This window comes from Megalops cyprinoides, chromosome 17 (genome assembly GCF_013368585.1).
Source record: "Megalops cyprinoides isolate fMegCyp1 chromosome 17, fMegCyp1.pri, whole genome shotgun sequence".
In the NCBI taxonomy this organism is placed as follows: Eukaryota; Metazoa; Chordata; class Actinopteri; order Elopiformes; family Megalopidae; genus Megalops; species Megalops cyprinoides.
Genome location: NC_050599.1, coordinates 19,320,588 through 19,331,614, shown reverse-complemented (window position 1 = coordinate 19,331,614; position 11,027 = coordinate 19,320,588). Strand labels below are relative to the sequence as shown.

At 39.8% G+C, this 11,027-nt stretch overlaps 1 protein-coding gene across 1 annotated transcript; it reads left to right on the top strand.

The window, feature by feature from the left end:
• The first annotated feature begins 1,604 nt into the window (after positions 1-1,604).
• Positions 1,605-3,614, top strand: zgc:193593 (uncharacterized protein LOC564090 homolog). The gene is made up of 2 exons (XM_036549280.1): positions 1,605-1,762; positions 3,229-3,614. Exons 1-2 carry the CDS (start codon positions 1,712-1,714, stop codon positions 3,379-3,381), a joined length of 204 nt encoding a protein of 67 aa, XP_036405173.1. The 5' UTR covers positions 1,605-1,711; the 3' UTR covers positions 3,382-3,614.
• Positions 3,615-11,027: the final 7,413 nt, after the last annotated feature.

Here is an 11,027-nt window from a genome sequence, read left to right as displayed (position 1 = left end):
AAGTCAGTGAGCTGATTTTATGTACGCTCCTTTCTAATTGAATCAATTGTGGGTCTTGCTGGATCTCGTTAGACCCCCGTTCTCTTTTACCCCAATACATGTGTACTAAACTAACAGAATAACATTCTCTTCCCATCCTAGTCATATAGGCAAGGCATATATCTTTGTCAAACACTGCTTTGCAAACTGAAAACTGACTGTACTAAATTAAAAAACTTATTGTAATTTTCAGAGGCTGTCAAGGAATTGTGGTGACAAGCTCAAATGGTGGCCAAATATCACAGAGTCCCAATTGGCTGAGGGCTTAGGGTAGTTTTTGAAGAACTCAGCGTGAGAGTGTCTGTTGAAAGAGGGCTTAAGATTTGGCTGATCCCCCTGCGTGTGGCCAGAGAGAGAGAGAGGAATTGGGCCGGCGTGGACTAGCCACACTATTGCCAGACACGACATGTTTCGTGATGGGATCTGAAAATAGCATGTTTCAACCATTTACAGTCTTTCCGTGTCTTAGGCTTGCCAGATGAGGGCTTAATGCTATATTTAGGATCTCTGTGCAGCATCAACTTTGGAGAATGAGATAAAGTAACACCAACTTTTGCTCCCCAGGGAATCAATTTGCTGGGAAAATAGAGTCAGGCAAGAGCAATCCCACTGTAAATCTAAATATGATTGAAGGGCTTTTCTAATTGGCTTTAGTGTTGGTTTTCTGTAAGGGGTAATTATGCCCTACCCACACGCATATTCCTTAATGAGACTGTGTAGTAAAATATGGGAGTCATTTGGTTTTAATCTTTCATTGGTACCTGTTTACAATTAACAGGACACAAACTTGAATTGTGTTCATACTTAAATTCAATATGAGAACATTAGCTGTCACCACAGCCGCCCATTCAAAATAACAGTGCTATTTTATTGTTCCATTGCCATTCTTTAAAACAGCTAGTAATCGTACCACAAAGTACAATGTTTATTCAAACACTGGTAGGGAACATAATCATAGTCAGATGTATTAACCAGTCATTTCTATCCAGGATGAAAGTATGTCCAAAAAATAAACTAACACCCTGGGAAGGGTCAAAGTGTATTTGAGAAACTCTGAATTAAATAACAACAAAAAGAAATTAGATGTTGTCCGATTAAGAACTGATTTCAAAACGTGCCATTTTGAAACGTCAAGGCCTTCTTCAACGTCACAGGAAAATCGGCTCTTCTGCTTTGTTCATTAGCATTCTTCTGTTGTGCGAACAAAACGAGGGCACTGAACTCACGCACATAGCCAGGCCAGTTCAGTTTCTGTTAATCAGATGCTCGTCTGTTGCACCACATGCCGGCCTGTTGTTGTCTATTGTTATCAGCGAACAAATTTTTGTCAATTGGGTTTTCACGCCTGCACTGTGTATGTAAATGTTTGCACATCAGCTCCTCTGGTTCTTTGCCAGCAGCTTCAATAATCCCCACAGACACACACCATGTGATGAGTTACGCAACTAAGACAGTCTTTATATACCCCCTCTGGGTGTCACTCTCAGGAGAGGTCAGATACAGTCGCGGCAGTGCAGGTGTCCCCGGACAGGGGACAGCTTTTTGATGGTGGAGATCTGAGTGGAGGGTGGGAAGGAGAGAAAGAAGGGACCCAACTACTTGTGGGAGGTTACCAGGCACAGTCGCTGGGGGGTTATTTTGTCATCCCAAGGAAACCCCGGAGGAAGCCAAGATGTTTTTCCGAATCCCACGACTGACCCCAGGGTACATCAGGTATCTGCAGGTGAGTCAATAGTTTGATGCCATGGTTGTTGATGATGTTCACCATGCGCCAAACACAATATCTAAAAGGTTTCAGATGCCAGCGTAGCTGTTTGATTCCTGAGTGAACAATTCGATGGTGGATAAATTCACATCTCACCTGCGATTCAATGCACCTACACAAACTACCATGACAACTTGCAGCTTTAGTAGTCAGGCAGTCTGTCTGTCTTTGCCTGGGAGATTAAACAGATCAACATGCTGGTTGCTTTGAAAGGATCTGGCTTTAAAACTCAGTCCCGAGAGTGTGCAGGGTCATGTTAATTCTGTTTAATTGGCTGTCCCTAGGTTACATCAGGCTTACAGGTGAGTCGATAGCTTAAATCTCCCAGATTCTGCAGTGTCATCCTTCACAGTATGTAATGCTCATTCAGATGGATAAACAAGCATTCGCTGTCATGCTGCATAGGTTCCTCTGACCTTTCCTTGACGCCGTTGACCTTTGTGTAGAAACATACTGTATATTAAACAATTAATGTCAGTATATTGGCATGTACAGGTTCATTTAAATATTAGCTAACACTCTGAAATAAAAAAAATTATGACCCTAGGTATGACCCTAATTATGAATAATATTTTTTTGAGTACAGAACAAATGTATTCCTTAGTTTGAAAAGATCTGCTTGACAAAAGGAGCTCTGGTTCAACTTTATAGTTTTTTATTGGTTCTTAAGATCCTGACTGTAAATCTGATTATATTTTTTGACAGCTGTAGCTAGAATTAGCAAGTCTTTGGCACTTGAGGTGAATCAATTTCAATTATAATTAAGGTCAGCTTATTACACTTTAGTTGAGTAACTGTTCATGTGGGTGGGGGGGATCTTAGCCTAGGGACTTACAATGCAGTGATGTAATGTTTACTGTGACCCACATGCTTCTTTGACTCAGAGTTTACCAGCAATGACTATTGTTTTTTAAATCTCATATGTGACCACAGAGAGCATTTGCTCACATATACGATAACAGCCCTAATTCATTTCCTTATATTCCTATCCTTACATTTATTTAATATTATTTCACCCTCTAAAACGTGAAGTCAAAACCATTCAATACTTCAACAGAACTATTAGAGAATAAATTGGTCATTGAAAGATTTAAACCTAAGATCATATTTACAGACAATAAACGTCACTTAAGATTCTTTTGTTACCTCACCGGGCTGCAACTCTAGGACAACTTTTCTGATCCACTTCATATGCTTTCTTTCTCCTTGTTACAGAAAGCCGGAGTGTTGTTTCAGCAATAAAAATGTCAGTGGAAATATTATTGAGACTTTTCCCCTATGGCAAAACAATTGCTGGGCTGAGAAGAGTGCACCGCACGCACTTTCTCAAGGACAGAAAATCAGACACAAACAAGAGGGCCGCGCCGCATGCTGCGTCAGAGAATAGCGGCAGGACTGGTGACTCCTTTCTCTTCGCCTTTCAGACTCAGGCCGCCCAGAACCTGCTGCAGCAGGGGGAGGGCCCCCTCATGCCGCGCATGGCCATGCTGCTGGGGGTGATGGGAATTGGAATGTCGGGGTACAGCTCCCGGCAGCTGACCCTGCACAGCAAGCCCTCCTCTCGCGTCTTAGGGTGACCGGCCCCGGGACGCGCCGCCGCTGGACACAGACCATCAGACCACACCGATCAAAATCAGTCCAGACTAAGGTTTTACTGGCAGAGTGTTTACTATCAAGGCAACACCCCCATTCCAAGATAACACAGGTTTCACATTTAGAGATGATGGATGCCTTAAGGTACAGGCACCCTAGGCACTTCCTTTCCTCCAAAGAGCTGATTCGGGATCAGTTTACCCAGCACTAATCCGAACACCAGTCACAATGTTGAAAAAGCTGAAACCGATCCAGGATCAGCAGTTAGCTGTAGAAACTATCAGCAACCATATGCGTAGTGAACACTGTTGTGGAAGGTTCTTACCAAATCAAAACTTTTAGTCGGGTTCAGTTACAACCTTGTAATTATACACCTCCACTCAAACTAGCCTTTGCTTTCCTCATGAGTATGCAATAAAGTATTATTGAAACTTTTGATTTGGTGTGAGCCTTGATGTGTCTTGTACTTTGATATCTAACTCTTTCGCCAACTGTCAGTTCAATCAAGACACGACACTGTCTGGCATTAGTGCTCAATAAGAAATTTATCATATTGCAAATTTCTCAGTTTTAAAACACAAGAATGTATTTTCTCTCTGAATAGAGATGCTAGAGAAGTTCCACAAAAAGAGAGCAATGTCTTAAATTTCTTATAAAGAATTAGGGCCAGACTGTTTCATGTATTGGTTGAATTCCTTCTTAGTGTGATTAAAAAGGGCATAGCATCTATAATATCAGACAGTTTGCCTTCTTATTTCTTTGGTAAGACTGACAGTGGTGGATGCTGCATCATGTCATCTACACTGAACTTCTTCACCAGAACACAGAGGGTACGGTCCATGCTAGCTATGGATGCTTCACTTCCCAGGCTTTGTGCTTTGCCATTTACCAACACACTTTAGAAAACATTAATTTTGCCATAATTCACTCAACACTTGTGTTGAGCTCTGACCATCAAACATATAATGTTGTTTACTGTTGACTGGTGAAAGCTGAGGTTAAAGTACAATGTCAGAGGACTGAATAGTCCCATGTTTATACTGTAATAGGAGTGTTACTTGACCCAGGGACAGGGCAGATATTCCATGCAGTCTTCTACTGATACAATATTGGGTTTTTTTGTGAGTCTCCAAATTTTCACAGCCTGGCTAGCGGCGTTATTCCTATTTCACCTTTTAAAGCAGGGACCAGTATAATACAATGAATAAAAGTCTTTGCTACTAGCACATTCAATATTTTATATAGGGTAAGTGATTTTGTTGTTCTTATTTAAACTGTGAACGCTGATGTAGCATCAGGAAAACAATGGTCTTTGTGTTTTAATTTAATTCCCTCCTGATATCTGATAACTGTGTAAATATTGCTGCTTTGCACATTGTTTTTAAAGTTGATGAATATATATTTTGGAAGAGAGATACATTTAAGAACAGTAGCTTTAAGGTGGCATCTTCTCTGTGGAAGCTAGATTAGGTGGAGTTTTGGTTGAATTAACATATGGCAATACAATCTGACGGCTTTGATTCAGGCCAGCCAACCTGAATGCCTGTCTTGAGTGCTATATGTTGATATACTGTATCAAAATTCCATCTTAGCAATTGATATGAGAAAAAAAAGGCTGCCAATAAATCTTTGTAATGAGAACAAAGACAGAGAAAGGCAAGTTATTATCTAAGTAATTAGATGCATGACTGGTATGGTCTCTTAATAGCGTTAGGGTTTTTAGTCAAAAACCAAATGTATAATAAATTATTGAGAGCTGTTTGTTTGCACACTTTCTTGCATGATGTCCAATGATGTCCACTATATGAAAGAATCACCGACTATGAATTGTTTCTTAGCACCAAAGGTGAGGCAAAAAGGCACATGAGCTTTAATGATTTTAATCTCACTTTGTTTCCGGTCCGTAAAGGAAGCCACCATCGAGACCGTCAATGGGATTTACCTATGACTTTGGATAAAAACCAGATTAAATTCTTGGCAGGCCACTGAAGGATTTTTCTAATCCAATCAGCGGACGTGTTTCTTCTGGATCCCATTTTACACTCTTTAATTGGCCAACAAAAGACACTGAAATAGAGGCTAAGGAAAAGGTGTGGTCAGTCCTCCCTTTGGCAGACTTCTGCACTTTATTTGTCAAAGCATTTCAAAAGGCTGGATTTGTTAAGCTTTGAATTAATTTTCTGTCAATATGAGCGCACGCTTGTCTGTGTCCAGTCATGCCTTCATCAGACGTCATACGATTTGTTTGTGTAGGATGTTGGTTGGGTTGCTGCAGAGACCTGTAGGATTGCTGCCATTGTCTTGTCTCTGTTTAAGAAATTCAGAATAGATGTTTTCTTCACAGTTGGCTGATTTCAGGTTCTTCCGTATTCAAATGGTACAACTGACGTCATCGTGCTTAAAGGAGGGATGTCAGATGTGCTCCTTTAATTGCTTCAACATTAATATTTTAGTACAGGAAAGACATCAGGAAATAAACAGATACTACAAAACGGAAATTTGAATGAATCATAAAACATGACAGAAGACAATTGGCATCCAGTCAAATCAATTAAATCTTTTTCTTTTGTTAGGACACCACTGTGCTCAGTGAAAGTACAAGATTGATTTACATGACGGATGATCTAAAAGAGTTGGGTAAATGCATCGTATGTTGTTATTGTGACTGTTCTTGTCATATCAATATTTATATTAGGTCAATATTTCTCTTCCTTTAAGTGGTGGATCCATTTTGCATTTTCAATGTTTTATGGAACTGTGTTGATGTTAACTGCGATAGTAAACCTGCTTCCAGTTAAAGCTGAATATTCTAAATATATATTTATAAGCGAGATACACTAATTGTGTCTAAGTACAGACATATACTTGCTTTGATTTACTGTTCCAAGTGACATTAAATGGTTTCATCTTAAGGTAAGCAACATGCGTTGTTGAGCTTTCTGTTTGTGAGCCATTATTTGTAATGTTGGCAATAAACTTAATAGTGAAGGCTCATTTTTTCTTTTCCAGAACATGTGAACCACAAACATATTCTTACTTATTCATTAATGTATCTTATTTAAAAGTCTTTACATTGTATAACATCTCCTGTGTGTAATAAATGACACTATAATGATCGTCATCTCTGGAGGATTTCATGTTTCTTTGCCAATGCTAACATTACATTCAGCACAGGAGCAAAATGCTGTTGTATTAATCCCACACTAGGTGTCAGTAATGCCCCCAAATTGATCTATGGGAAATTTAGTTTTATATTGCAGTTTATGAAAACCTTTTAAAAACAGCAGTTGACTCAACAAATCAATAATATTTTAATTGTTATGATGTTGATGTGAAAACTTCACAAATTTTCCATATGGTATGTGTTATTCCGTGCGTACAAAGTTCAAAGCTCAGATCTGTGATATTTACATTCTATATTTACATTCTATATCTCTATATCTCTTGGAGTGTTTCCTGAAATTATCTGATGATAATGGTGAATACAGAGCAAATAACCAGCACATATATTTTTGAAAGACTTACAGTTCCACAATAACAGTTATCTCTTCCGTGCTTTAAGCAGAAATAAATAAATAAATACAAAAACACAAACAAAACCACCCTCTTAAAATAGTGCATTCAACAGAATTACTTTCATGTCTTCTTCAGTCAGCGAACTCCACGTGATATTTGTTTGTATTTCTATCACTCAAGCTTAGTGATCCTCCAGACAGCCACCCCCTACCGAGGCTCTGAACACTGCCTGTGGCGAGTCAGATTTTAGCCCTCTTAACCTTGTTGCGATTAACCTTGTTGCTTTGCGCAATCCATACCAGAAATATTCAGCGCAAGTTATGCTGGAGAGGATATCAGTTAAGATTATGATGATGACAAAGCTCCGCTGACATTCAGCAGAACACTTTGATGGAGCCCTACCTTAGATGCTTGCCATCCTTTGCCCTTTAACCCCTCTGAAAAAGCATACAACCATTCAAGAATTAGAGTGCTCCCAGAAAAGGAAATTTCATTCATTTCAAGGCTTTTAATTCAGACTGGAGCTTTATATATTAAGGGACTATCAAACTATCAGAGGATCTGGTGGACAGTGATATGCAATCTGGTTTTTCTAGCAGTAATAATACACACTTTCAATGTATTGTCTTGCCTAAGAAGTCAATGTTGCTTCACAAGCAGGAAATAATGCTTCATAAACACATGTGAACAAACACAGACTGTAGTAAAGTGTCACAATCCATTTTAAAGTGGCATTCCATGTCATACCAAGTGGGCATCTCTGGATGAGGTATGCAGTGTATGTGAAGGCATTATGCAGTATTCATGTCAAGCCCTTCTTAAAAGGTGTTACCAGCAATAATAAGCCAGAGATGGTGGGAAGAGGAATTCACATTTTGAAGGGTGCACTCCTGCACTGATGAATAAGTTTGATTTGTCCATAAATTGACTGTGACAATTTAGGGGTTTATGAGAATACCTGTCTTGTGTGGGTCTCTGAAATGGGCTTCAATCAATGAACAAAGCATTCCATCCGTAGCTTTGAATTACAAAGCGGAGTGATCGTAAGTTTTTCAGTATTCACATACTTTCTTGTGGCTGCTAAACTATATTGTGTTCTGAAAAAAACTAACATTTGCTTAAATTTGTTACTCACAGTTAGGCTGAGTTGTATAATGGTTTTAGAGGAAAACGCTTTATATTCTAGGATTAAGCATTAAAAGATTTCCAATATTTTTTCACATTTTAAGAGTGAAGAGTGCTGCACTAGTTGGCACTACATTCTGGCTCCATCTATTGGGTACCAGACACACTACCAGACACCTTACAAAATATTCTGGAAAGGACCATGTGCTATGTTACTTTGACTTTGAGTTTTGGACTGTGCTCATTTTGGTATCTCTGATAAACTGCTTTGCAACCCCGGTATAACAGTGAGATTTCTGTTTTCTTTTGTTGTTTGTTTATGTGGCTACAATAAAATGTGCTATATTTAATATACATTATGGTCTCAATTTTCTGAATTTTGCAAGATCCCACACTGGTGAGACAGGGAGTCACACAATTACAGTAGCTTACATGAGGTGGACAGTGAAGGCGTAATTCAAAGCAAAAAAGAAATCGTTCATTCCCTGACTGGTCTAAAATACAGCAGCCCAGAAAAGCGATCAAGCGAGAATGACTAGAGGAACACAAACACAGCAGGAAACTGATGCGTGCTGAAATTCAACACAGCTGGAATTATGGGGTCAGGAATCCCCCTGCTCCAAACACCTAGCCCTTCTCTGCTAGCAATTTCATCCCAAAGATGACAGAAGCTGGTGACATTGAAGCTTACCACCAAGCTTTTGGGGGGAACCTACAGATAAGAATAGTAGCCTTCAAGCCTTGATAATGGTTAGCGGGACTGATCACTCCTTTCCCCAGGGAACCAGCCCAAGTTGTGTATATCATGACCTGGATGTCATCCCCCCAGCAGAGTATCCACAGTTAAAAAAAGAAACACTCTACAGATACAGGTTCGGCACACAGTTTAAGGCTGGGAAGTTTTGCAACTGGGTATTGAAATCCTAACAACTGTCAAGAGCATACATGTACAAACCAAGCCATGGTGTGGTTATAGATGATCAAATCAGAGTCAGTGTAGTTGTGTAAAAGCTGGTCGTTGATGAATACTGCATTGCCGTTCCTTGTAAGACAAAGATTGGCCAAGGGACCCACCCACAGTGAAGCACAGCAACAGGAGTGGCAGAACTCTGTGAACTGAACCTGAGACTTCCTCTCCACACTGCCAAGAGAAACAAACCTTTTAGACCATGAAATGGCCACCTCTGATGCCTCTTTTGAATCCAAATGGCCAGGAAGCAATTTGTTTTTGAAAAAGTGGCATGACACTGCAAATAGGACTCATTCATGATTCTTGCATTTAGCGACCTCCATCTTGGTTCCTAAACATGATGGCAGCATCTGGTTGTGAAAAGATTTATGCAAAATAAATAAACTTTTTATTTTATGTCCTGAGTAGATTAACTAATTTACCAATTAGGACAAGCCTTATTCATCACATCCTTGAGCCTTACCAATGGGTATTAGCAAGTGACCTAACCCTAAGGGGATAAGGAGAAGACCACTTCTGCAGTAGTGAATGGACTGTACTAATACACAGTGTTTCTTTTTTGTTTACATGGAGCACCTTCTACTTTTCTGAGAAATGGCTTAAGTGCTGTCTACATTGTGATGTCTACAAAATTATGTGGCCGCATAACTTGTTATTATCATTCATAGCAATGACTGCTATCTACCAACATTTTTGCCAACCTTTACAAAATGTTGATTGCTGCAGAGCCTATTACATTTTGGACTTACTTTTAGAAATTCCCATCACATGACTGCTGACATGATTATCTGTAGCAGATTTTTCTGGAGGCAGGAGCAGCCCATGATAGTGAGTGTAACAGATCCTTTCCATTACTGTAATGAATATGTCAGGCTTGCTATCCACTCATGGATGAGCAAGGATAAGCTGCAAGATACAAAGCAATTTTTTACAAACAACAGGCAATATAGGATAACCATTACATTACATTACATGCATTTAGCAGATGCTCTTATCCAGAGCGTCTTCCAGCACAACAGAACATAAGCGCATCCATTCAAGTTAACCTTATTTAACCTTATATAACCTTAAATGATGCAAACTGAACTATGAAGGATGTACTGTACTATACCTTTCCTCTGTGACTTGAATCAGCACTGATCTGATCACAGAAACTGTCAAACAACTGATGAACACACTAAATTTTGATTCACAAAGGTGACACCTAGGAGCACAAAATCACACCTATTATTAATTAGACTGCTCCATCCTCTCCCCATTCAAGGTGAGGAGAGGGTAGGGCACTTAAATGCATGGTACAGAGGGAGGGTGGTGGGGGGGAGGCTTCAGAAGATTATATTCCCCTGCTTATTGGTTACTTTTATTACTCTCCTCGGGTGCTGAAACATTCACTTCTTTGTTGTGGGCTGCTGGAGCAGGTAACCAGAACCACCTGAGGAGTGGACTTTGAGAAGGAAACACAATAAGACAGTGTGTGATTCCACCCCCCCCCCCCCCCCCCCCCCCCTGTCTGGTCCAATAATGACCTGATCCACTGCAGTGGGCCTCAGGGAAACAGGTGCGTCTCTCATCAAATCCCACTGAAAACGCTGATCTCAACTGTGGGCTCGCTTATGTGGAGACACTGATATCGAAAGAGAAGCTATACTTACAACAGCAAAGAGTGAGGGAGAATTTGTTTCAGCTGACCCAGGAATTGTTGTATGAATTCGATTTCCTCTTACTTTATTGCTTCAATTAGCTTCACACCAAGCTAATCACACAATCTGGGGAATATATTCATCTTATATCAAGTAAGGCTCCAAACAAAATGTGGAAGTGAAGGCAGTACTATAAAGCAGCTCTACAAGACTACTATGAAGGGGTTTTTGAATTTGCCATCCTTATTTACAATGCATCTTACACACACATGCATACATGTAAAGACACATACATATGTAAATATGTGTGTACACTAGTCTGGTGTATAGTTATTTTTAGGTTTCTCCACCTGCATACCTATAGAAAGTTGTGAAACTT